The 27,728-nt window shown below is 53.3% G+C and overlaps 1 protein-coding gene across 1 annotated transcript in view; it reads right to left on the bottom strand.

Annotated features, from left to right (window-relative positions):
- The window catches only part of LOC147086563 (aryl hydrocarbon receptor nuclear translocator-like), a 75,259-nt gene extending 47,531 nt beyond the window's left edge, over positions 1 to 27,728 (bottom strand). Inside the window, 10 exon segments of the mRNA XM_085978685.1 lie at positions 3,204 to 3,269; positions 5,729 to 5,780; positions 5,783 to 5,830; positions 7,664 to 7,840; positions 7,843 to 7,876; positions 9,973 to 10,186; positions 12,104 to 12,148; positions 13,159 to 13,221; positions 13,958 to 14,066; positions 27,482 to 27,728. Coding sequence (XP_085834811.1) covers positions 3,204 to 3,269; positions 5,729 to 5,780; positions 5,783 to 5,830; positions 7,664 to 7,840; positions 7,843 to 7,876; positions 9,973 to 10,186; positions 12,104 to 12,148; positions 13,159 to 13,221; positions 13,958 to 14,066; positions 27,482 to 27,503 — 830 coding nt within the window. The 5' untranslated portion in view covers positions 27,504 to 27,728.

The following is a 27,728-nucleotide window of genomic DNA, read 5'->3' on the forward strand; positions in this document are numbered from 1 at the left end:
AGAGGGGTGGGAGGAGGCTGGTGTTGATGGGGTGAGATAAAGAGGGGTGGGAGGAGGCTGGTGTTGATGGGGGGAGATGAGGAGGGGTGGGAGGAGGCTGGTGTTGATGGGGGGAGATGAGGAGGGGTGGGAGGAGGCTGGTGTTGATGGGGGGAGATGAAGAGGGGTGGGTGGAGGCTGGTGTTGATGGGGTGAGATAAAGAGGGGTGGGAGGAGGCTGGTGTTGATGGGGTGAGATGAAGAGGGGTGGGAGGAGGCTGGTGTTGATGGGGGGAGATGAGGAGGGGTGGGAGGAGGCTGGTGTTGATGGGGGGAGATGAGGAGGGGTGGGAGGAGGCTGGTGTTGATGGGGGGAGATGAGGAGGGGTGGGAGGAGGCTGGTGTTGATGGGGGGAGATGAGGAGGGGTGGGAGGAGGCTGGTGTTGATGGGGGGAGATGAGGAGGGGTGGGAGGAGGCTGGTGTTGATGGGGGGAGATGAGGAGGGGTGGGAGGAGGCTGGTGTTGATGGGGGGAGATGAAGAGGGGGGGGAGGAGGCTGGTGTTGATGGGGGGAGATGAAGAGGGGTGGGAGGAGGCTGGTGTTGATGGGGTGAGATAAAGAGGGGTGGGAGGAGGCTGGTGTTGATGGGGGGAGATGAGGAGGGGTGGGAGGAGGCTGGTGTTGATGGGGGGAGATGAGGAGGGGTGGGAGGAGGCTGGTGTTGATGGGGGGAGATGAAGAGGGGTGGGTGGAGGCTGGTGTTGATGGGGTGAGATAAAGAGGGGTGGGAGGAGGCTGGTGTTGATGGGGTGAGATGAAGAGGGGTGGGAGGAGGCTGGTGTTGATGGGGGGAGATGAGGAGGGGTGGGAGGAGGCTGGTGTTGATGGGGGGAGATGAGGAGGGGTGGGAGGAGGCTGGTGTTGATGGGGGGAGATGAGGAGGGGTGGGAGGAGGCTGGTGTTGATGGGGGGAGATGAGGAGGGGTGGGAGGAGGCTGGTGTTGATGGGGGGAGATGAGGAGGGGTGGGAGGAGGCTGGTGTTGATGGGGGGAGATGAGGAGGGGTGGGAGGAGGCTGGTGTTGATGGGGGGAGATGAAGAGGGGGGGGAGGAGGCTGGTGTTGATGGGGGGAGATGAAGAGGGGTGGGAGGAGGCTGGTGTTGATGGGGTGAGATAAAGAGGGGTGGGAGGAGGCTGGTGTTGATGGGGGGAGATGAGGAGGGGTGGGAGGAGGCTGGTGTTGATGGGGGGAGATGAAGAGGGGTGGGAGGAGGCTGGTGTTGATGGGGGGAGATGAGGAGGGGTGGGAGGAGGCTGGTGTTGATGGGGGGAGATGAGGAGGGGTGGGAGGAGGCTGGTGTTGATGGGGGGAGATGAAGAGGGGTGGGAGGAGGCTGGTGTTGATGGGGGGAGATGAGGAGGGGTGGGAGGAGGCTGGTGTTGATGGGGGGAGATGAGGAGGGGTGGGAGGAGGCTGGTGTTGATGGGGGGAGATGAGGAGGGGTGGGAGGAGGCTGGTGTTGATGGGGGGAGATGAAGAGGGGTGGGAGGAGGCTGGTGTTGATGGGGGGAGATGAGGAGGGGTGGGAGGAGGCTGGTGTTGATGGGGGGAGATGAGGAGGGGTGGGAGGAGGCTGGTGTTGATGGGGGGAGATGAAGAGGGGTGGGAGGAGGCTGGTGTTGATGGGGGGAGATGAGGAGGGGTGGGAGGAGGCTGGTGTTGATGGGGGGATATGAAGAGGGGTGGGAGGAGGCTGGTGTTGATGGGGGGAGATGAGGAGGGGTGGGAGGAGGCTGGTGTTGATGGGGGGAGATGAAGAGGGGTGGGAGGAGGCTGGTGTTGATGGGGGGAGATGAAGAGGGGTGGGTGGAGGCTGGTGTTGATGGGGTGAGATATAGAGGGGTGGGAGGAGGCTGGTGTTGATGGGGGGAGATGAGGAGGGGTGGGAGGAGGCTGGTGTTGATGGGGGGAGATGAGGAGGGGTGGGAGGAGGCTGGTGTTGATGGGGTGAGATAAAGAGGGGTGGGAGGAGGCTGGTGTTGATGGGGTGAGATAAAGAGGGGTGGGAGGAGGCTGGTGTTGATGGGGGGAGATGAGGAGGGGTGGGAGGAGGCTGGTGTTGATGGGGTGAGATAAAGAGGGGTGGGAGGAGGCTGGTGTTGATGGGGGGAGATGAGGAGGGGTGGGAGGAGGCTGGTGTTGATGGGGTGAGATAAAGAGGGGTGGGAGGAGGCTGGTGTTGATGGGGGGAGATGAAGAGGGGGGGGAGGCTGGTGTTGATGGGGGGAGATGAGGAGGGGTGGGAGGAGGCTGGTGTCGATGGGGGGAGATGAAGAGGGGTGGGAGGAGGCTGGTGTTGATGGGGGGAGATGAGGAGGGGTGGGAGGAGGCTGGTGTCGATGGGGGGAGATGAAGAGGGGGGGGGAGGCTGGTGTTGATGGGGGGAGATGAGGAGGGGTGGGAGGAGGCTGGTGTTGATGGGGGGGAGATGAGGAGGGGTGGGAGGAGGCTGGTGTTGATGGGGGGAGATGAGGAGGGGTGGGAGGAGGCTGGTGTTGATGGGGTGAGATAAAGAGGGGTGGGAGGAGGCTGGTGTTGATGGGGGGAGATGAAGAGGGGTGGGAGGAGGCTGGTGTTGATGGGGGGAGATGAAGAGGGGTGGGAGGAGGCTGGTGTTGATGGGGTGAGATGAAGAGGGGTGGGAGGAGGCTGGTGTTGATGGGGGGAGATGAAGAGGGGTGGGAGGAGGCTGGTGTTGATGGGGGGAGATGAAGAGGGGTGGGAGGAGGCTGGTGTTGATGGGGGGAGATGAGGAGGGGTGGGAGGAGGCTGGTGTTGATGGGGTGAGATAAAGAGGGGTGGGAGGAGGCTGGTGTTGATGGGGGGAGATGAAGAGGGGTGGGAGGAGGCTGGTGTTGATGGGGGGAGATGAAGAGGGGTGGGAGGAGGCTGGTGTTGATGGGGGGAGATGAAGAGGGGTGAGGAGGCTGGTGTTGATGGGGGGAGATGAAGAGGGGTGGGAGGAGGCTGGTGTTGATGGGGGGAGATGAGGAGGGGTGGGAGGAGGCTGGTGTTGATGGGGGGAGATGAGGAGGGGTGGGAGGAGGCTGGTGTCGATGGGGGGAGATGAAGAGGGGCGGGAGGAGGCTGGTGTGGAGCAGAAACACTGGCACGGAGCAGTGGGGCCCAATGGGTCAGATGTTGTGCTGTGCAGATTACCTGTATCTGTTCCTCAGGTAGCTGAGTCTATTCATGGACACTGGATCCACATTCGTATTCCCGCACCTATAATAAAATAAATTGTTTAAAAAAAAAAATAATTGAGAACACAAACGCTCTTGCGAACTGGGAAAATATCAGGCCCCTTTTATGAAGAAGGCTCAATCCCACTTACCCACCATATCCCTCAATCGCCTTACCCCAGAAATGCAGCTAAAGGCACCCATACAGTCAAAGAATATAAAGATTCGCATTTCTATAGCGCTTTTCACCACCTCAGGACGTCCCAAAGCTCTTTTTGAAGTGTGGTCACTGTTGTAATGTAGGAAACGCGGCAGCCAATTTGCGCACAGCAAGCTCCCACAACCAGCAATGTGATAATGACCGGATCATCTGTTTGTTAGTGATTTTGGTTGAGGGGGTCCAGAACACCAGGGAGAACTTCCCTGCTCTACTTTGAAATAGTGACCGTGGGGTATTTTACATACAACCCCAGAGAGGGCAGACGGGGCCTCGGTTTAACGTCTCATCCAAAAGACGGCACCTCCGACAGTGCAGCACTCCCTCAGTATTGTACTGGGAGTGTCAGCCTAGATGATCGGTTGAAACAATAGAAAAATAGGAGCAGGAGTAGGCCTTCGAGCCTGCCCCGCCATTCAATATGATCATGGCTGATCCTCTATCTCAATACCATATCCCGCTCTCTCCCCATACCCCTCGATTGCTTTTTGTGTCTAGAAATCTATCGATCTCCTTCTGAAATATATTCAGTGACTTGGCCTCCACAGCCTTCTGTGGTAGAGAATTCCACAGGTTCACCACCCTCTGAGTGAAGACATTTCTCCTCATCTTAGTCCTAAATGTCCTACCCCGTATCCTGAGACTGTGACCCCTCGTTCTAGACCCCCCAGCCAGGGGAAACATCCCTCCCTGCATCCAGTCTGTCTAGCCCTGTCAGAATTTTATACGTTTCAATGAGATCCCCTCTCATTCTTCTAAACTCTAGTGAATACAGGCCTAGTCGACCCGGGTCTCTCCTCATACGACAGCCCTGCCATCCCAGGAATCAGTCTGGTGAACCTTCGCTGCACTCCCTCTATGGCAAGTATATCCTTTCTTAGGTAAGGAGACCAAAACTGCACACAGTACTCCAGGTGTGGTCTCACCAAGGCCCTGTATAGCTGTAGCAAGACATCTTTGCTCCAGTACTCAAATCCTCTTGCAATGAAGGGAAGGACAACCTTCCTAACTGCTTGCTGCACCTGCATGTTTGCTTTCAGTGACTGGTGTACAAGGACACCCAGGTCCCTTTGTACACCAACATTTCCCAATCTATCACCATTTAAATAATACTCTGGCCTTGCTGTTTTTCCTACCGAAGTGGATAACTTCACATTAACACACGTTATACTGCATCTGCCATGTATTTGCCCACTCACTCGACTTGTCTAAATCGCCTTGAAGCCTCTCTGCATCCTCCTCACAACTGACAATCTCCCCCCCCCCCCCCTAGTTTCGTGTCGTCAGCAAACCTGGAAGTATTACATCTGAAGTCTCTGGAGTGGGACTTGACCCCACAACCTTCTGACTCGGAGGTGTGAGAGAGAGTGCTGCTCGCTGAGCCGTGGCCGACACCAGGCCGTGCCAAGTTAAAAAATTACTGAGCGCAGGTGGCTGAAAGTTGAAAGGTTTGGGAGACATCTGCATCGCCTTGTAAAGCACGATCCCGCCCAACCGAAACTTGTCGCATTTCCCCAAGGACATTATCTGAGGAAGCATGTTCTCCTTATCTGAGGAAGGATGTTCTTGCATGGAGGGAGTTCAGCAAAGATTCACCAGGCTGATACCTGGGATGGCAGGAATGACGTATGAGGAGAGATTGTGTCGATTGGGCCTTATACTCGCTGGAGTTTAGAAGAATGAGAGGGGATCTCATTGAAACTTATAAAATTCTAACAGGACTGGACAGACTAGATGCAGGAAGGATGTTCCCAATGGTCGGGGGGAGTCCAGAACCAGGGGTCACAGTCTAAGGATAAGGGGTAAGCCATTAGGACAGAGATGAGGAGGAATTTCTTCACCAGAGAGTGGTGAACCTGTGGAATTCTCTACCACACAAGGCAGTTGAGGCCAATTCATTAAATATATTCAAGAAGGAGTTAGATATATTTCTTAAGGCTAAAGGGATCAAGGGGTCTATGGGGAGAAAGCAGGGACCGGGTACTGAATTTGGATGATCAGCCATGATCTTCATTGAATGGCGGAGCGGGCTCGAGGGGCCGAATGGCCTACTCTGCTCCTATCTTCTATGTTTCTATTAATCACAGAGGAGATGGGAGAAAGTGGTGGGAAGCTTCTTCTGCGCTGGGAGGGTAGCAGAACAGTAGAAATGTTTTGATAAATGGATGGCCACTTGTGCTAAAGTCCATTCTTTTTAAAAGAAAAGAACTGCCATTTCTACTGCGCCTTTCTCGACCTCAGGACAGCCCCCAGAGCGCTTGACAGCCAATGAAGCGCGTAATCACCTCACTCTGCAAATGAAAGATCTGCGCGAGCCCATGCACATTCGCATCGAGACTGCTGCCCTTCCTTCTTCACGGTTCCCGTCTTCAAATCTAAGATTCGACCTGCTCCGAAAAGAACGAGAGAGAGAAAAAAAATCAATCAGCTCGCCGGCGGGTTCTCGCGAGTACCGCTTCAACTAACTTTCACCTCAAGAAAGAGGCCAGAATTGGAGGAGCGCAGAGCTCTCGGAGGATTGTCGGGCTGGGGGAGGTTACGGAGACAGCGAGGGGAGAAGACACTTTTTTTTTTTTTTAAACCCAGTCCCCAACTCCGTAGGATCGTGGGTTTAGTACAAATCATCTCCTCGACCTATAACAAGGATTGCCCCGCAGCCCATCATAATTTAACAACCTCTATGTCATGACACATTGACGTAATAAACTCACTACACACTTGTTCGAGTATAAAGCAAGGCTTTAATCAACCTGTTTCAGAACATGGAGGTCTAGTTGTACTTCACTAGTTCCTTGTCTTACAAAAATGTCCCGGGCAAGCTGGGCCCACGCCCGAGTATTTATACTCCTTGGACGGCGCCACCAGCTGGCCGTCCAGCGTTATTTCATGAGTAGTTTCTATATGATGATATTTATAACACACATGATCTGTAAAAAAAAAAAACCATTGGGACCTTTAGTCTCAAGTTGCAGCTTCAGTCCATTTCAGCCCCATATCCGTTCCATCAACGAGACCACCGACTTCCGTCTCCGCCCCTGCCTCAGCCCACTTGCGACTGAAACCTTCATCCGTGCCTTTGATACCTCCAGACTCTTGACTATTCCAACGGTCTCCTGGCCGGCCCCCCACCCTCATAAACTTGAGTTCATCCCTAGCTCTGCTGCCCCGTGTCCGAACTCGCACCCAGTCCCGTTCGCTCATCACCCCCCCCGTGCTCGCTGACCTACATTGGCTCCTGGTCCGGCACCGCCTCCATTTTAAAATTCTCATCCCCACGTTTAAATGGCCTCCTCGCCCCTCTGTCTCTCTAACCTCCTCCAGCCCCACAAACCTCCGAGATCTCGGCGCTCCTCCAATTCTGGCCTCTCGCGCGTCCCCCGATTTCCATCGCTCCACCATTGGCGGCCGTGCCTTCAGCCGCCTGGGCCCCGAGCTCTGGAATTCCCTCCCTAAACCTCTGCGGCTCTCTCTCTCCTCCTTTAAGACGCTCCTTAAAAACCGACCACTTTGACCAAGCCTGTCCTGATATCTCGTGTGGCTCGGTGTCGAATTTTGTCCGTTAACGCTCCTGTGAAGCGCGTTTACTACGTTAAAGGCGCTATATAAATTGAAGTTGCTGTTTTTTCCATTGGATTCGCAGCTTTCGTACCTGTTCTTCTCTGCAGTTTACTGAGTGAGCCATTAAGTGAAGGCTTGTATTGAGGCAGCTTCTTATCGTATCTCTTGGAAATGTCTCAAACATTTCAATTAATTACTTTTTTAAAAATTCTCAAGAGGGTTGTGGGGCTGGTGGAGGTTCAGAGATAGGGAGGGGGGGCGAGGGCCATGGAGAAATTTGAAAACAAGGATGAGAATTTTAAATCGAGGCGTCGCTGAGAACAAGATATCTCTACTTTGGCGGCCATGCCCGTAGCTCTGGAATTCCCTCCCTAAACCTCTCTGCCTCACTTTCCCTCCTTTAAGACGCTCCTTAAAGCCTCGCGTGCCTCCGGCCAAGCCGACTCCCGACAATCCCACGTCGCATTTTCGCGCGGAGACAGATCTGAATTCTGAGATAGTCTGAACGAAGCAAACTTGGAATGAAAGCGGAGCAGAACGACAGAGACCGAATCGAACTGCGCCGTCCACTTCGCATCACCGTTGCGCTGTGAGGTGGCCGGGAAGGGGGGGGGGGGGGGGCGGGGGGAGGAGAAAGCTAAGAACCAAGCGGCCGCCTTTACCCGTCATGGCGTTCTCGGAGGTGGAAAGCTGCTCCCGCAGCTTGTCCACGTCGTCGGGGTGGACCTGGTCGTACAGGCTGCTGCCGAACCACTCGGACTGCGGCTGGTTGAGGACCGGGGTGACCGAGTCCGACACGTAAATGATTTTGCCCGTGTCGCACGCCACCACGAAGAGGATCCGTCCGCAGCTTCCAGGATCAAGTGCTTCAGCTCCTTGGGTTAACGTTAATAAAAAAAAATCAGTTAAATACAGGCCGGCCGCACAAACCACCACCAAGGCCCATTCATCGATCACCCCGCTGCACCACACTGCCCACTGGCCCCCTGACCCTGTGTGGCTTTGAGTCCCCCCTCCAGGGGTTTGAGCCCATAATCCAGGTCGACACTCCCAGTGCCAGTACTGAGGGAGCGCCGCACTGTCGGAGCGGCAGCACTGAGGGAGTGCCGCACTGTCGGAGGGGCAGTACTGAGGGGAGCGCCGCACTGTCGGAGGGGCGGTACTGAGGGAGCGCTGCACTGTCGGAGGGGCCAGTACTGAGGGAGCGCCGCACTGTCGGAGGGGCGGTACTGAGGGAGCGCCGCACTGTCGGAGGGGCAGTACTGAGGGAGCGCCGCACTGTCGGAGGGGCGGTACTGAGGGAGCGCCGGCACTGTCGGAGGGGCGGTACTGAGGGAGCGCCGCACTGTAGGAGGGGCGGGTACTGAGGGAGCGCCGCACTGTAGGAGGGGCGTACTGAGGGAGCGCTGCACTGTCGGAGGGGCGGTACTGAGGGAGCGCCGCACTGTCGGAGGGCTGGTACTGAGGGAGCGCCGCACTGTCGGAGGGGCAGTACTGAGGGAGCGCCGCACTGTCGGAGGGGCAGTACTGAGGGAGCGCCGCACTGTCGGAGAGGCAGTACTGAGGGAGCGCCGCACTGTCGGAGGGGGGCAGTACTGAGGGAGCGCCGCACTGTCGGAGGGCCGGTACTGAGAGAGCGCCGCACTGTCGGAGGGGCATTACTGAGGGAGCGCCGCACTGTCGGAGGGGCGGTACTGAGGGAGCACCGCACTGTCGGAGGGGCAGTACTGAGGGAGCGCCGCACTGTCGGGAGGGGCGGTACTGAGGGAGCGCCACACTGTCGGAGGGGCGGTACTGAGGGAGCGCCGCACTGTCAGAGAGGTAGTACTGAGGGAGCACCGCACTGTCGGAGGGGCAGTACTGAGGGAGTGCCGCACTGTCGGAGAGGCAGTACTGAGGGAGCGCCGCACTGTCGGAGAGGCAGTACTGAGGGAGCGCCGCACTGTCGGAGGGGCAGTACTGAGGGAGCGCCGCACTGTCGGAGGGGCGGTACTGAGGGAGCACTGCACTGTCGGAGGGGCGGTACTGAGGGAGCGCCGCACTGTCGGAGGGGCGGTATTGAGGGAGCACCACACTGTCGGAGGGGCCGTCTTTCGGATGAGACGTTAAACCGAGGCCCCGTCTGCTCTCTCAGGTGGATGTAAAAGATCCCACGGGCACTATTGGAAGAAGAGCGGGGGGGGGGGCGGGGGGATTTCTCCCCGGTGTCCTGGGGCCAGTATTTCTATCTCAACTAACATCACTAAAAACCTTAAAATTGAGCTAGGCCGTTCAGGGGTGATGTCAGGAAGCACTGCTTCGTATAAAGGCCAGCGGAAATCTGGAACTCTCTCCCCCAAAAAAGCTGTTGAGGCTGGGGGGGTCAATTGGTCAATTGAAAATGTCAAAACAGAGATTGACAGATTTTTGTTGGGTATGGGGATTAAGGGTTACGGAACCAAGGCGAGGAGATGGGGTGAAGATACAGATCGGCCGCGATCAAATTGAATGGTGGAACAGGCTCGAGGGGCTGAATGGCCTCCTCCTACGTTCCTAAGCCTGCCGACACCCACCCGTACACTCTTCCCAGCAGTGGGTTTACATCGAAGTTGTAGCCCAGAAACAGGCCATTTGGCACAACAGGTGCTGATGCTCCACACGAGCCTCCTCCCACCCCTCTTCATCTCACCCCATCACCGTATCCTTTGATTCCTTTCTCCCTCGTGTGTTTATCCAGCTTCCCCTTAAATGCATCTATACTATTCGCCTCGACCACTTCCTGTGGTAGCAAATTCCACATTCTCACCACTCTCTGGGTAAAGAAGTTTCTCCTGAATTCCCGATTGGATTTATTAGCGACGATCTTATATTGACGGCCCCTAATTCTGGTCTCCCTACACAAGTGGGAACATCTTCTCAACGTCGACCCCGTTAAAGGGACCGCGCACCCAAATTTAAGATTGGGGGAACCTTGATTCCCCACCTCGCTTACCTGGTCCGTGAGGAAGGAGGGTTTGTAAGTGCCGTCGACCGAGGTGTTGCCCGTGCCCCGCAGTGACTTCATGTGGGACACGGCCATGCGCAGGATCGTCAGCTTGTCGGGCTTGCGGGCCAGGGCGCTGCAGGTCGGCACCATGTCCGACAGCTCCGTGATGTAGGCCGTCATCTTGTTCCTCCGGCGCCGCTCGATCTCGCTGTGGTTCTCTCTGAGGAAAGGGAGGGACAACTGGCTTAGAAACATAGAAGATAGGAGCAGGAGTAGGCCATTCGGCCCCTCGAGCCTACTCCACCATTTAATGAGATCATGGCTGATCATCCAAATTCAGTACCCTGTCCCTGCCTTCTCCCCATATCCCTTGATCCCTTTAGCCTTAAGAAATATATCTAACTCCTTCTTGAATATATTTAATAAGTTGGCCTCAACTGCCTTGTGTGGTAGAGAATTCCACAGGTTCACCACTCTCTGGGCGAAGAAATTCCTCCTCATCTCTGTCCTAAATGGCTTACCCCTTATCCTTAGCTATTCACAATATATATTAATGATCTTGTCGAGGAAACTAGATGTAATATCTCCAAGTTTGCAGACGACACAAAGTTGGGTGGGCGTGTGTGCTGTGAGGAGGATGCCGAGAAACTCCAGTATGATTTGGACAGGTTGGGTGATTGGGCAGAAGCATGGCAGATGCAATATAACGTGGATAAATGTGAGGTTATCCACTTTGGTGTCAAAAACAGGAAGGCAGATTATTATCTGAATGGCAATAGATTGGGAGAAGGGGAAGTGCAACGAGACCTGGGCGTCCTTGTGCACCAGTCGCTGAAGGTAAGCATGCAGGTGCAGCAGGCTGTTAAGAAGGCAAATGGTATGTTGGCCTTCGTAGCGAGAGGGTTCGAGTACAGGAACAAGGATGTCTTGCTGCAGTTGTACAGGGCCTTGGTGAGACCACACCTTGAGTATTGTGTGTGGTTTTGGTCGCCTTATCTGAGGAAGGATGTTCTCGCCATGGAGGGAGTGCAGCGAAGATTCACCAGACTGATAACCTGGGATGGCAGGAATGACGTATGAGGAGAGATTGGGTCCATTGGGCTTGTACTCGCTGGAGTTTAGAAGAATGAGAGGGGATCTCATCGAAACTTATAAAATTATAACAGGACTAGACAGACTAGATGCTGGAAGGATGTTCCCGATGGTCGGGGAGTCCAGAACCAGGGGTCTCAGTCTAAGGATAAGGGGTAAGCCATTTAGGACTGAGATGAGGAGGAATTTCTTCACCCAGAGAGTGGTGAACCTGTGGAATTCTCTACCACACAAGGCAGGAGAGGCCAATTCATTAAATATATTCAAGAAGGAGTTGGATATATTTCTTAAGGCTCAAGGGAATCAAGGGATATGGGGAGAAAGCAGGGACAGGGTACTGAATTTGGATGATCAGCCATGGTCTCATTGAATGGCGGAGCAGGCTCGAGGGGCCGAATGGCCTACTCCTGCTCCTATCTTCTATGTTTCTATGTTTCTTAGACTGTGACCCCTGGTTCTGGACTCCCCCACCATTGGGAACATCCTTCATGCATCTAGTCTGTCTAGTCCTGTTAGAATTTTATAAGTTTCAATGAGTTTCTGTGCAAGAGCGAGAGCAAGCGAGAAAGGGCGAGCGAGAGGAAAAAAAGTAGAAAGATTAGCGAGAAAGGGAGAAAGAGAAATAGCGCGAAAGGAAAAAGCAAAAGTAAAATAGGGGAAAATAAAAAGGAAATACTTACATTTCGACAGCGCCTTTCACGACGTAGGAGACGCGGCAACCCCAACACAGCCGAGATATATATATCTCACACCCTCGCGCGCGCGCGCGCTCTCACACCCTCACGCGCGCGCGCTCACTCACACCCTCGCGCGCGCGCACTCACACCCTCTCACACACACAGATCAGGAATGGGGGTGTTCCCGATTTCTCCTCCCCTACAATGGAAGACATTCGGGTCAGTTTCTGACCGTGATCGACTAACTCAGTAACCAGCAGTGAAGCAATCTCGCAGGCTGCACGTCGCCAAGGCTTTTTAAGGTAACTTTCCAATAGGATACTCCTTAATGAATGCCAAGCGGAACTTGGTAAGCAAGACGCTGTTACCTCGCAAATCTCTCTTTGTCGTTGGGCCCCTGGTCGTCATCACACCTGAATGGAAAGATCAAAAGTTAACCACCCGTACATCCTCTGAAGATAATCCATCTGAACTCTTGCCTATGTATTTCACACATGATAATCTCGCATAATTCAAGCACTTCTGTCCACACACCTCACTTCCTGTTTTTTTTGTTCCTGGGATGAGGGCGTCGCTGGTAAGGCCGGCATTTATTGCCCGTCCCCTAATTGCCCCTTGAGAAGGTGGTGGTGAGCCGCCTTCTTGAACCGCTGCAGTCCGTGTGGTGAAGGTGCTCCCACAGTGCTGTTAGGGAGGGAGTTCCAGGATTCTGACCCAGCGACGATGAAGGAACGGCCGATATATTTCCAAGTCAGGATGATGTGTGACTCGGAGGGGAACTTGGAGGTGGTGGTGTTCCCGTGCACCTGCTGCCCTTGTCCTTCTAGGTGGAAGAGGTCGCGGGTTTGGGAGGTGCTGTCGAAGAAGCCTTGGCGAGTTGCTGCAGTGCATCTTGTAGATGGTACACACTGCAGCCACGGTGCGCCGGTAGTGGAGGGAGTGAATGTTTAAGGTGGTGGATGGGGTGCCAATCAAGCGGGCTGCTTTGCCCTGGATGGTGTCGAGCTTCTTGAGTGTTGTTGGAGCTGCACTCATCCAGGCAAGTGGAGTGTCTTCCATCACACTCCTGACTTGTGCCTTGTAGATGGTGGAAAGGCTTTGGGGAGTCAGGAGGCGAGACACTCGCCGCAGAATACCCAGCCTCTGACCTGGTCTTGTTGCCACAGTATTTATGTTGTCGCGATTTTTCGGTCATGTTTTTCAGTCAACATTTACCATTATAAATTGCTATGTCAACATTTACCATTCGATTTTGTTATGTCAACTGTCACGGTGTAGTAGCAGCCTCCGACAATTTGTCGGCGCTATAGAGCAAGTATTTGAAGTCTCCATCACTCAAGTCACCACCTTGGATATGAGAAAACTTATCAAGTGAACATGGGCAATTTAACACATCAATAAATAAAAGCGGAGTTATACAGACCTTGGGAACTTGCTGCTGCCTTCTCCATCATCATCATCATCATCATCATCGTCAAAATCAAGTCTAGAAAAGGTGAAAAAACGAATAATCGATAAAACATTATGCACATCACAGAAATGCACTAAACAATGGCCTCTGCAAAGCACAGTACCTGATGTTATCTAGAAATTACTTCTGGATATCTGTAATTCTATAGAAATGAACCCCACCCGAACCCCTCGATTAGATTCCAGTCTGTAACTCACTCCCGGGTATCTGTTATTCTATATATAAACCCCCCAAACCCCTCGATTAGATTCCAGCCTGTAACTCACTCCCGGGTATCTGTTATTCTATATATAAACCCCCAAACCCCTCGATTAGATTCCAGCCTGTAACTCACTCCCGGGTATCCGTTATTCTATATATAAACTCCCCAAACCCCTCGATTAGATTCCAGCCTGTAACTCACTCCCGGGTATCTGTTATTCTATATATAAACCCCCAAACCCCTCGATTAGATTCCAGCCTGTAACTCACTCCCGGGTATCTGTTATTCTATATATAAACTCCCCGAACCCCTCGATTAGATTCCAGCCTGTAACTCACTCCCGGGTATCCGTTATTCTATATATAAACCCCCCCCGAACCCCTCGATTAGATTCCAGCCTGTAACTCACTCCCGGGTATCCGTTATTCTATATCTAAACCCCCCCGAACCCCTCGATTAGATTCCAGCCTGTAACTCACTCCCGGGTATCTCTGCATAAAATAATCCATTCACAGCTGCTGATATAGCAGCAAGTTGGAGCATCCTTACCCTGCACGTCTTTTAGGTGCTCGGGACACTATGCCCCCGCCGGACTGAGGCTGGGTCCCTGCTCCAGTGTTCCCAGCCACCGATACCCCCAGCGAAGCCATTTCTGCAACTTGGGAAACAAAAACTGTAAACGTGAGCACAAGTGAAACACTGGGGCGGGGGGGGTTAAATAACCGTTCAAACAACATTCCCGCTAAGCTAGCTCTCTGTCGCTCCCGCGCAGCCCGCAACCGGCTTTACCAATGTTATATTTTGCGGCGCAGCCCCTTAAAGGAGCCGCGTACCCAAAAAAATTTAGGGAACTGACGTAAGCAAACTACTAGGCACTTGGTCTAAGCATTAAACAAAGCTTTAATCAACTGTTTTACAACATGGAGGTCTAGTTGTGTCCTTCACTAGTTCCTGTTAAGAATGTCCTGCGCAAGCTGGGCCCGTGCCCGAGTATTTATCCTCCCCCTGGACAGCGCCACCCGCAGGCCGCTCAGTATTATTTCATAAGTCTTTCTTTCATGAATGACTGATTCATGTCAGGGACGTTGCGTGCAACCTTATAAAAATGACGGGCAGGGAAAGACCAGCAGCTCCATCAAGCCTGATTTGGGGGTCAATTACAACAATCGCTTGCATTTATATAGCGCCTTTAACGTAGAATGGCGTCTCGAGGCAGTCGCGGAGGTGTAACTGGTACCTTTAAAAAGGGGAAAAGCAAAATACTGCGGATGCTGGAAGCCTGAAATGTAAACAGAAAATGCTGGAGGCAAGAACACAAGGAAAGGTCTGTGATCGGGTGAAGGCCGGGGGGGGGTGGGGGGGGGGGGGGGGGTGGAGAGATTAATCTCTCCCGCCTTCCACCCTATCACAGACCTTCCCTTTTGTTCTTTCCTCCCCTGCCCTCCTTTCCCTGCCCCGGCACTTGCTTAAAACCCGTTGCATCTCCAACTTTTTCCAGTTCTGACGAAAAGTCGTCGACCCAAAACGTTAACTCGGCTTCTCTCTCTCCACACAGATGCTGCCTGACCTGCTGAGTGCTTCCAGCATCCTCTGTTCGTATTGCCTTTGAAAGGGGAGCTGGATCGGTGTCTCTGAAGCACACAGCAGGGCACCTCAAAGCACTGGAGAGGTACCACCAACGCTGCCTCCGCAAGATCCTGCAAATCCATTGGCAGGACCGGCGCACCAACGTCAGTGTTCTCGCTCAGGCCACCGTCCCCAGCATCGAAGCTCTGACCACGCTCGATCAGCTCCGATGGACGGGTCGCATCGTCCGCATGCCCGATACGAGACTCCCAAAACAAGCGCTCTACTCGGAGCTCCGGCGTGCCAAGAGAGCCCCAGGTGGGCAGAGGAAACACTTCAAGGACACCCTCAAAGCCTCCTTGAAAAAGTGCAACATCCCCACCGACACCTGGGAATCCCTGGCCCAAGACCGCACAAAGTGGAGGAGAAGCATCCGGGAAGGCGCCGAACACCTCGAGTCTCTTCGCCAGGAGCGAGCGGAAGCCAAGCGCAAACAGCGCAAGGAGCGCACGTCAACCCAAGCACCCCCCACCCACCCGCCCCTTCAACCACCGTCTGCCCCACCTGTGACAGAGACTGTCGGTCCCGCATTGGACTCATCGGTCACCTGGAGAACTCATTTTAGCGTGGGAGCAAGTCATCCTTGGTGTCGAGGGACTGCCTAAGAAGAGGATTGATGTCTGCTGAGACGGGGACTTGAAGACAGATATTCAGACCACAGCTTGATTTATTCTAACGGGGAGGTAGAGGAATTAGAGGGAAGAGAAATGGAATGTGAGGTGAAGGAATCCACGATAAAACAAACTCTGGATGGAATAACAACAGAAAATGCTGGAAACACTCAGCAGGCCAGGCAGCATCCGTGGAGAGAGAAACAGAGTTAACGTTTCAGGTCTGGGACCCTTCGTCAGAACTGGAGAAAGCTGGAGATGTAACAGATGTTAAGCAGGTGCAGAGACGGCGGGGGGGGGGAGAGGGCGGGAGGAATTGAAGGAACATCCTGTGAAAATGTTGCAAATGGGAATGGCAAAATCATACAGCATGAAAAATGGGGGCAGGGATTATTATCTGAAATTGTTGAACTCGATGTTGAGTCCGGAAGGCTGTAAAGTGCCCAATCGAAAGATGAGGTGCTGTTCCTCGAGCTTACGTTGAGCTTCATTGGAACAGTGTAATAGGCCGAGGACAGAGAGATCAGAGTGGGAGTGAAGCGGTGAATTAAAGTGACAGGCGACCGGAAGCTCAGGGTCACCCTTACGGACTGAACGGAGGTGTTCCGCAAAGCGGTCGCCCAATCTGTGTTTGGTCTCCCCAATGTAGAGGAGACCGCATCGTGAGCAGCGAATACAGTATACTAGATTGCAAGAAGTACAAGTCAATCGCTGTTTCACCTGGAAGGGGTGTTTGGGGCCCTGGACAGTGGGAAGGGGGGAGGTAAAAGGGCAGGTGTTACATCTCCTGCGCTTGCACGGGAAGGTGCCAGGTGAAACTCTGGATGGAGACGGACTGACGTGGCCCGGGATTTTATGCTCTCCAACGAGTCTTCTGAGCGTTGCGCTTTACCGTTGCCGAATGCAGGTCAACTATCCGCCATTAAAGAAGACACGAGTTGCCTTGACAGCCGTGCTGCAATCACCGACTGTCCTAAAGACCAACGACACGCCGTTCGCGCAACCGTTACCACGGCAAGGACCGGGACGCTTTCAAACGACGCAAACCCAACACTGCCCTCTGCAAACTTCCCGCAGCCCTTTTGTCATCAGCATCTACATCGACGACAGCGATCCCGTTTAAAGTGAACATTTGTAGCGATATACTACATCTCCCGCCGTGCAAGCACCTTTCACAACCTCAGCACGTCCCAAAGCGTTTCAAAGCCAATGGAGCACTTCTGAAGTGTGGTCACTGTATAGGAAACGTGGCAGCCAATTTGCGCACAGCAAGCTCCCACAAGCAGCAATGTGACAATGACCGGATCATCTGTTTTAGTGATGTTGGTTGAGGGATAAATATTGGCCCCAGGACACCAGGGAGAACTCCCCCTGCTCTTCTTCCAATAGTGGCCGTGGGATCTTTTACATCAACCTGAGAGGGCAGACGGGGCCTCGGTTTAATGTCTCATCATAGAAACATAGAAAAATAGGAGCAGGAGTCGGCCATTCGGCCCTTCGAGCCTGCTCCGCCATTCAATATGATCATGGCTGATCCTCTATCTCAATACCATATTCCCGCTCTCTCCCCATACCCCTTGATGCCTTTTGTGTCTAGAAATCTATCGATCTCCTTCTTAAATATATTCAGTGACTTGGCCTCCACAGCCTTCTGTGGTAGAGAATTCCACAGGTTCACCGCCCTCTGAGTGATGAAATTTCTCCTCATCTCAGTCCTAAATGTCCTACCCCGTATCCTGAGACTGTGACCCCTCGTTCTAGACCCCCCCAGCCAGGGGAAACACCCTCCCTGCATCCAGTCTGTCTAGCCCTGTCAGAATTTTATACATTTCAATGAGATCCCCTCATTCTTCTAAACTCTAGTGAATACAGGCCTAGTCGACCCAATCTCTCCTCATACGACAGTCCTGCCATCCCAGGAATCAGTCTGGTGAACCTTCGCTGCACTCCCTCTATGGCAAGTATATCCTTTCTTAGGTAAGGAGACCAAAACTGCACACAGTACTCCAGGTGTGGTCTCACCAAGGCCCTGTGTAACTGTAGTAAGACATCCTTGCTCCTGTACTCAAATCCTCTCATCCGAAAGACGGCACCTCCGACAGGGCAGCGTTCCCTCAGTACTGGCACAAGGAGTGTCGGCCTAGATTGAAGGTCCAAGTCTCTGGAGTGGGGGGTTCGAACCCACGGCCTTCTGACTCAGAGGCAAGAGGGCTACCCACTGAGCCACAGCCGATGCCTAACTTACAAAACTTGACATCCTGTTACCACACTTTGGGGTCAACCTTTTCCCCCCATTATAAATTCCTACGCCCACTAGGCGGTTCTGTCGAGCGACTCGTTGAAGTGTCTCTTCCAACTCCATCGCCATCTTGTGCGTAAAACAAAATTTATATTCACTGACTGATCATGGGGAACATCACCGGCAATTTATACAATGATACAGCGCAGGAGGAGGCCATTCGGCCCATCGTGCCTGTGCCGGCTCTTTGAACGAGCTCTCCAATTAGTCCCACTCCCCCCTCGCTCTTTCCCCGTAGCCCTGTGAATTTTTCCCCTTCAAGTATTTATCCAATTCCACTTTTGAAAGTTACTACAGGAAACTCTTTTACCGGCAAAACTCAGGAGTAGGTTCAGGTAAGTTTTACTATATATTAGTGGCCGTGTAACCGGGGTTCCTGGATCTGTGGCCGTGTATCCGGGGTTCCTGGATCTGTGGCCGTGTAACCGGGGTTCCTGGATCTGTGGCCGTGTAACCGGGGTTCCTGGATCTGTGGCCGTGTAACCGGGGCTCCTGGATCTGTGGCCGTGTAACTGGGGTTCCTGGATCTGTGGCCGTGTAACCGGGGCTCCTGGATCTGTGGCCGTGTAACCGGGGTTCCTGGATCTGTGGCCGTGTAACCGGGGTTCCTGGATCTGTGGCCGTGTAACCGGGGTTCCTGGATCTGTGGCCGTGTAACCGGGGCTCCTGGATCTGTGGCCGTGTAACCGGGGCTCCTGGATCTGTGGCCGTGTAACTGGGGTTCCTGGATCTGTGGCCGTGTAACCGGGGCTCCTGGATCTGTGGCCGTGTAACCGGGGCTCCTGGATCTGTGGCCGTGTAACCGGGGTTCCTGGATCTGTGGCCGTGTAAACGGGGTTCCTGGATCTGTGGCCGTGTAACCGGGGTTCCTGGATCTGTGGCCGTGTAACCGGGGTTCCTGGATCTGTGGCCGTGTAACCGGGGTTCCTGGATCTGTGGCCGTGTAACCGGGGTTCCTGGATCTGTGGCCGTGTAACCGGGGCTCCTGGATCTGTGGCCGTGTAACCGGGGCTCCTGGATCTGTGGCCGTGTAACCGGGACTCCTGGATGTGTGACCGTGTAACCGGGGTTCCTGGATCTGTGGCCGTGTAACCGTGGTTCCTGGATCTGTGGGCGTGTAACCGGGGTTCCTGGATCTGTGGCCGTGTAACCGGGGTTCCTGGATCTGTGGCCGTGTAACCGGGACTCCTGGATCTGTGGCCGTGTAACCGGGGTTGCTGGATCTGTGGCCGTGTAACCGGGGTTCCTGGATCTGTGGCCGTGTAACCGGGGCTCCTGGACCTGTGGCCGTGTAACCGGGGTTGCTGGATCTGTGGCCGTGTAACCGGGGCTCCTGGACCTGTGGCCGTGTAACCGGGGTTGCTGGATCTGTGGCCGTGTAACCGGGGTTCCTGGATCTGTGGCCGTGTAACCGGGGTTCCTGGATCTGTGGCCGTGTAACCGGGGTTCCTGGATCTGTGGCCGTGTAACCGGGGTTCCTGGATCTGTGGCCGTGTAACCGGGGTTCCGGACTTTTTGATCAACCGGCACCACGCTGGTCCCGTTGGTGCCGGGTAAAAAAAGAGTTTCCTGTATTGCATCTGCTTCCACCGCCCTTTCAGGCAGCGCGTTCCAGATCACAACAACTCGCTGCGCAAGAAAAATGTCTCCCCTCCCCTCTAGTTCTGTTGCCAATCACCTTAAATCTGGGTCCTCTGGTGGCCGACCCTTCTGCCATTGGAAACAGTTTCTCCCGAGCTACCCTCTCTCTCATTTACTGGTAATATACGAGATGTTTTGCAATATAGTCACACTTCCTGTAAACTTGTCAAGACGAGCCCATCATGACTCACCATGAGCAATGTCACCCTACTTGGAAGAGCGGGGCTGGGTGAAGCTTACAATGCCAGACAAAAAGGAAAAGGGGTAAATGTTTCAGAAAACAGTGGCAAAAGTTGACAGCTTGCGTCAAAGAGAGAGGGTGCACCAGAACAGGGGAGATTAACAAGTGCGGGGACTAAAACCCAAGGTGCTGGGAGAGGGAAAAAGCAGCTGCCACAGCTCACCCAGAGTGTCGGCAGTGGCTCAGTGGGTAGCACTCTTGCCTCGGAGTCAGAAGGTCATGGGTTCGATCCCCACTCCAGAGACTTGAGCACAAAATCCAGGCTGATACTCCCAGTGCAGTACCGAGGGAGCGCCGCACTGTCGGAGGGGCGGTACCGAGGGAGCGCCGCACTGTCGGAGGGGCGGTACCGAGGGAGCGCCGCACTGTCGGAGGGGCGGTACCGAGGGTGCGCCGCACTGTCGGAGGGGCGGTACCGAGGGAGCGCCGCACTGTCGGAGGGGCGGTACCGAGGGAGCGCCGCACTGTCGGAGGGGCGGTACCGAGGGAGCGCCGCACTGTCGGAGGGGCGGTACCGAGGGAGCGCCGCACTGTCGGAGGGGCGGTACCGAGGGAGCGCCGCACTGTCGGAGGGGCGGTACCGAGGGAGCGCCACCGAGGGAGCGCCGCACTGTCGGAGGGGCGGTACCGAGGGAGCGCCGCACTGTCGGAGGGGCGGTACCGAGGGAGCGCCGCACTGTCGGAGGGGCGGTACCGAGGGAGCGCCGCACTGTCGGAGGGGCGGTACCGAGGGAGCGCCGCACTGTCGGAGGGGCGGTACCGAGGGAGCGCCGCACTGTCTGAGGGGCGGTACCGAGGGAGCGCCACCGAGGGAGCGCCGCACTGTCGGAGGGGCGGTACCGAGGGAGCGCCGCACTGTCGGAGGGGCGGTACCGAGGGAGCGCCGCACTGTCGGAGGGGCGGTACCGAGGGAGCGCCGCACTGTCGGAGGGGCGGTACCGAGGGAGCGCCGCACTGTCGGAGGGGCGGTACCGAGGGAGCGCCGCACTGTCGGAGGGGCGGTACCGAGGGAGCGCCACCGAGGGAGCGCCGCACTGTCGGAGGGGCGGTACCGAGGGAGCGCCGCACTGTCGGAGGGGCGGTACCGAGGGAGCGCCGCACTGTCGGAGGGGCGGTACCGAGGGAGCGCCGCACTGTCGGAGGGGCGGTACCGAGGGAGCGCCGCACTGTCGGAGGGGCGGTACCGAGGGAGCGCCGCACTGTCGGAGGGGCGGTACCGAGGGAGCGCCGCACTGTCTGAGGGGCGGTACCGAGGGAGCGCCGCACTGTCTGAGGGGCGGTACCGAGGGAGCGCCGCACTGTCGGAGGGGTGGTACCGAGCACTGTCGGAGGGGCGATACCGAGGGAGCGCCGCACTGTCGGAGGGGCGGTACCGAGGGAGCGCCGCACTGTCGGAGGGGCGGTACCGAGGGAGCACCGCACTGTCGGAGGGGCGGTACCGAGGGAGCACCGCACTGTCGGAGAGGCGGTACCGAGGGAGCGCCGCACTGTTCAAGGTGCCATCTTTCGGATGAGACGTTAAACCGTGGCCCCGTCTGCTCTTTCAGGTGGATGTAAAAGATCCCACGGCCACTATTGGAAGAAGAGCAGGGGGAGTTCTCCCCGGTGTCCTGGGGCCAATATTTATCCCTCAATCAACATCACTAAAAAACCGTTGATCTGGTCATTATCACATTGCTGTTTGTGGGAGCTTGCTGTGCGCAAATTGGTTGCCGCGTTTCCTACATTACAACAGTGACCACACTTCAAAAGTACTTCATTGGCTGTGAAGCGCTTTGGGACATCCTGAGGATGTGAAAAGCGCTGTAGGAATGCGAGTCTTTCTTGGTGGAGGCATGCATCACGGCAGCCCACTGTTGATAGAGGTAGATAGGGAATCCCCAGTGTAAACAATGAAAGAAAAGTTTGACTCAAAAATTCTCAGATGAAGTTGTGTTTCTGGGACAGGCAGTGCAAGATATTGAATGCAGCAGTCCATCTCCCATCGCACGGTGAATCAGGACCAAATGTAGTCCTTCTGGTCAAGTTAGGGACCCATGGGATACCTGATAGAACCTTGGTTAGGCTGCACTTGGGAGAACCGTGCACATTTCTGGTCTCCACATTACAAAAACGATAGAGAGGCGCTGGAGAAGGTGCAAGAAGGAATCACGAGGATGATACCAGAACTGAGAGGTTCTACCCATCAGGAAAGACTGAACAGGCGGGGGCTCTTTTCTCTAGAAAAGAGAAGGCTGAGGGGTGACCTGATCGAGGTCTTTAAGATTATGAAAGAAGATGTTTCCACTTGTGCGGGAGACCAGAACTAGGGGACGTAAATATAAGAGAGTCACTAATAAATCCAATCGGGAATTCAGGAGAACCTTCTTTACCCAGAGAGTGGTGAGAATGTGGAACTCGCTGCCACAGGGAGTGGTTGAGGCGAAGAGCGTCGATGCATTTAAGGGGAAGCTGGATAAACACATGGGGGAGAAAGGAATCGAAGGATATGGTGATAGGATGAGATGAAGAGGGGTGGGAGGAGGCTTGTGTGGAGCAGAAACACCGGCACGGACTGGTTGGGCCGAATGGCCTGCTTCTGTGCTGTACGTTCTATGGGTGCAAAGACACGATTCAAACCCCATTTTAAAAATTATACATTTTATTTATTTAGCCTATGTAGACTCGGCGTACACTTCCAGCCACCTTAGAGCGTTGTGATTCGCCGGCATGCAAAGCACGTAGCCCACCAGAGTGTGTTTAGGTGGTTGGGCACGATGCAACGACGTGGGACTTGACATGAATCAGTCATTCATGAAAGAAAGACTTATGAAATAATACTGAGCGGCCTGCAGGTGGCGCTGTCCAGGGAGAGTATAAATACTCAGGCACGGGCCCAGCTTGCTCAGGACATTCTTAACAGGAACTAGTGAAGGACACAACTAGACCTCCATGTTGTAAAACAGTTGATTATAACGCTTATTTTGCCAAAATAACAACAGAAAACGCTGGAAAAACTCAGCAGGCCAGGCAACATCCGTGGAGAGAGAAATAGAGTTAACGTTTCAGATCGATGACCCTTCATCAGAACTGAGAAAAAAAGGCAGGAATTGAAACAGGTTTAAAGGCCAGTTTGGGGGCTGGGAAATGGGGGAGGGGATGAAAGAACAAAAGAGAAGTGAAGAGACATTAAGAGATATTCAAGGCGAGACGAGATGGTAATAGGACAGGTAAAGAGACAAAAGACGGCTCTAGGTGAAGTGTGAAATGCGCTGGCAGAGAGACAGCTGCCATGTGGGAGAGAGAAAAAGGAAAAGGCACAAACCAAAGGTGTGGATAAAATAAAAAATATATATAAATGTAATAGGGACCGAGGTTATGATCTGAAATTGTTGAACTCGATATTGAGTCCGGAAGGCTGTAAAGTGCCTAATGGCTTTGGGCCTGTTGAATACTGGTTGACGGTCTAAGAATCTTCCGATGCCAGCCACAGAAACAGGGGGAGGCCATTCAGCCCCTCGAGTCTGTTCCGCCATTCAATCGGATCGTGGCTGATCTGTATCTTAACTCCATTTACCCGCCTCGGTTCCATAACCGGTCCCGAATTCCACCAGCCTTTGTGTGAAGAAGTGCTTCCTGACATCACCCCTGAACGGCCTGGCTCTAATTTTAAGGTGACGCCCCCCCTTGTTCTGGACTCCTCCCCCCCCCCCCAACCAGAGGAAATAGTTTCTCTCTCTCTCGACCCGATCAACTCCTTTAATCATCATCAACACCTCGATCAGATCACCCCTTAATCTTCTAAACTCGAGGGAATACAAGCCCAGTCTGTGCAACTTGTCCTCGGAATTTAACCCTTTTAGCCCCCCGGGTATCATTCTGGTGAATCTGCGCTGCTCCCCCTCCGAGGACAAGATATCCTTCCTGAGGGGCGGGGCCCAGAACTGAACCCAGTTACTGCAGATGGGGTCTGACCAGAGCTCCGGACAACTAACAACCTCCTCCCTTTGTAGTCCAGCCTCTTTGAGATAAAGGTCAACATTCCATTAGCCCTTTTAAATTGTTTTTCTGACCCTGTACACCAGCTTATAGTGATCTCTGTACAGGAAACTTTGTGCTCTCCGGCACCGAAGGGACCGAGCTGTTGCCGTCCCATCAAAAGTGCCGGACAAACCAGCGCTAATGTTGAAACATACGGAGATTTTGAGCTCCGTATCTGGCAACAAACCCTGTTGATTAGCAACAGCTTCTAAACAGTCGGCCGTACCTTGCAAGCGTCTCTGTAGCTTAGCAACAGCTCCAGCGAGACCTTGCAGAGCCTGACTGGTGAAAAAAAAGCAACGAAAAGAAAAAAAAACGAACGAAACGGCTCCTGATTTTTGCCGGTGGCTCGAGCTTGCCGGACATTTAGACTCCGGATAAACCAAAGTTTCCTATACTTGGACCCCTAAACCTCACCGCTCCGCCGCAGTCCCAAACTTCACACCATTTAGAAATTAGGTTAAATGGGCCAACAACGCAACAAGTCATACGTTTCCACGTCAAACTTTGAGTTTATATTATTTGTAGTTAAGTAACAACGCCTACAGACTTATGAGAAGCAGAGTGGGTTGGGATGTCGGACCTTCACTGTAGCAAAGGCCAAGCAGCTGGCGGAACACAGGACTTGTTAGAAAAATCAACGCCCGTGGGATTAACGGGACAGTGGCAGCATGGATACAAAATTGGATGAGGGACAGTGAGTAGAGAGTAATGGTGAACAGATGTTCTTCAGACGGGAGGGAGGTATACAGTGGTGTTCCCCAGGGGTCGGTGTTGGGACCTCTGCTTTTTTTTTTGTTGAGATGAATGGACTTGGGTATACAGGGCATAATTTCAAAGTTTGCTGACGATACGAAATTAGGAAATGTAGTAAACAACGAGGAGGGTAGTAACAGACTTCAGGAGGACGTCGACAGACTGGTGAAATGGGCAGACACATGACAGATGAAGTTTAACGCAGAGAATTGTGAAGTGATACATTTTGGTAGGAAGAATGAGAGGCAGTATAAAGTAAATGGTACAATTTTAAAAGGGGTGCAGGAACAGACACCTGGGGATGTTCGTACATAAATCTTTGAAGGTGGCAGGACATGTTCAGAAGGCTGTTAAAAAAAAGCATATGGGATCCTGGGCTTCAATTCAATTCAATTCAATTTTAGTTGTCATATATGCAGCAGACGTGTGTACTGCACAATGAAATGTTGATTTTTACAAGTCCTCCCAACATTGGAATAAATATGGCATAACAATGATAAAAATACTAATAGAAAGACAGTAATAATAAATAAAACAACAGTAATAAATAATAATAAATTAATCGTTCATGAGTCTTATGGCCTGGGGGTAGAAGCGGTTTCTAAACCTGTTGGTATGAGACCGTATGCTTCGGTATCTCTTACCGGACGGGAGCAGGGCGAAGAGGTTGTGGCTGGGGTGGCTCGCGTCTTTAATGATTCTCAGGGCCTTCCCCCGGCACCTCTCGGGGTAGATATCCTGCACAGCAGGATAAATAGTGACAGAGAGTACAAAAGCAAGGAAGTTATGCTAAACTTGTATAAAACACCAGTTAGGCCCCAGCTGGAGTCTTGTGTTCAATTCTGGGCACCGCACTTTAGGAAGGATGTCGAGGCCTTGGAGAGGGTGCGGAGGAGATTTACCAGAATGGTCCCAGGGGATGAGGGACTTCAGTTATGTGGAGAGACTGGAGAAGCTGGGATTGTTCTTAGAGCAGAGAAGGTTCTCCTTAGAGCAGAGAAGGTTAAGAGGAGATTTAATCGAGGCGTTCAAAATCATGAAGGGTTTTGATCTGAGTAAATAAGGAGAAACTGTTTCCATTGGCAGGAGGGTCAGTAACCAGACACAGATTGAAGATAATTGGCAAAAGAACCAGAGGGGACACAAGGACACATTTTTTTGGAAAAAAACACAGCGAGTTGTTGTGATCTGGAATGCACTGCCTGAAAGGGCGGTGGGAGCAGACTGAATAGCAATACAGGAGACTTTGGTTTATCCGGAGGTTGTATGTCTGGAAACCTCGATCTACCGGCAGAAATCAGAAGCCGTTTTGTTCGGTTTTTTTTCTTCTGGTGGCATTTTTTTCAACAGTCAGGCTCTGGAAAGTCTCTCTGAAGCTGTTGCTAAGCTACAGAGATGCTTCCAAGGTACGGGCCGACTGTTTGAAGCTGTTGCTAAGCAACAGTGTTTGTTGTCAGATACGGAGATGAAAACCTCCGTATGCTTCAACATTAGCGCTGGTTTGTCCGGCACTTTTGATGGGACGGCAACAGCTCGGTCCCGTCGGTGCCGGATATCACAAAGTTTCCTGTATTTAAAAAGAAACTTGATAAATACTTGTAGGGAAAAAATAACAGGGCTATGGGGAAAAGAGTGCGGGGGGGGGTGGTGGAAAAGAGAGATTGGGACTAATTAGAGAGCCTCCTTCTGTGCTGCAACATTCTATGCTGCATCATTCTATGCAACGCCACTGCTGGCCAGAGCATGTAATTACAACGTGACACATTTACATTGCCGTTTGCATTGTCAGCCTGGACATATAGGTATTTATTTATATGAGGGAAAAAGTGACGCAACTGCGAGAAGAAATTGTACAGGTTTATAGACAGGAAATGCACACAGGCAGAAGATTTTTAAATATACTGTTGATCGATAAGCAAGACATTTCAGCAACAAGGCTAACTAAAAATACATTAAAAAAAACAGAACCTCAGGGGTATAAGGCTCATGAAGGGACCAAATTAGCAGAACAAAATGATTTCCACAATACATTCACTAACTTTTGATAAATATAAATAAATCACAAAAAAAATTAAAAACCCATTTGAAAAAGACTTGCATTTGTATAGGACCTCCCAAAGCACTTTACAGCCAATGAAATACATTTTTTTTGAAGTGTTGCAATGTAGGAAACGCGGCAGCCAACTTGCGCACAGCAAGCTCCCACAAACAGCAATGTGATAATGGCCAGATCATCTGTTTTAGTCATGCTGAGTAAGGGAAAAATATTGGACTCCCCAGCTCTTCTAAGAGTAGTGGCCGTGGGATCTTTTACGTCCAACCGAAGGGGGCGGACGTGGGCCTCGGGTTTAATGCCTCCTCCTGAAAAACGGCACCTCCGACAGCACAGCGTTCCCACGGTACCAGCACTGGAGAGCGTCGGCCTGGATTATTAGCGCTCAAACCTCTGGAGAGCGCGGCAGCGGGGAGAATTGTTTTCGTTACAAATTTATAACAGCAACCAGCCATGTAAACGGGTCACGTTGTAATGCCAGCCTGGGTGGAGCCCCCAACCACAGCGCCTCCAGTGGTGAGAGGGTGGAATTGCAGCGTGACCGGTTTACATAGGAAGTCCCCATTGTAAATGTTGACATGGGGGATTGATAATGGAGGAGGGGGGTGGGTGGCATATTGACACAAAAGTGTGACAAAAGACTAATCAACAAATAAAACCGACCGGTTATTAGTTCAGTAAACTTACACCTGAAGCAATAACTAAGAATTTGAATAAATCAGCGGCCCTCTCACTCCTGTGGTGGCATTGGCCGGGGAGGAGGGGGTTGGCGGCCTACTCTCTGGCTTGCAGCCTGGGCCTCGATTTTCGGGGCGCCCCCCCTCACCTGAGTTGACAGCGGCGGCCATGGATCAGTGGGCGGCGGCGGTGGCAACAACGGCCTTTCCTCCTCCTCCTCCTCCGCCGGGCCTGGGCCGACACATTGGCTTGCTCTGCACCCACCGCCGAGGCTGGAAGGCCTTCACCTGGGGGGAGGGGGGAACAAAAACCGAAAAATAAAAAGCCGCAAACTTCCACAAAATGGCGGCGCGGCCGAAACCTCCGGCTTCCCGGAAAGGGGCAGGCCTTCTTCT

Source organism: Somniosus microcephalus, unplaced genomic scaffold (genome assembly GCF_052327205.1).
Source record: "Somniosus microcephalus isolate GS21.2 unplaced genomic scaffold, FLI_Smic_1.0 unresolved_chr7, whole genome shotgun sequence".
NCBI lineage: Eukaryota > Metazoa > Chordata > Chondrichthyes > Squaliformes > Somniosidae > Somniosus > Somniosus microcephalus.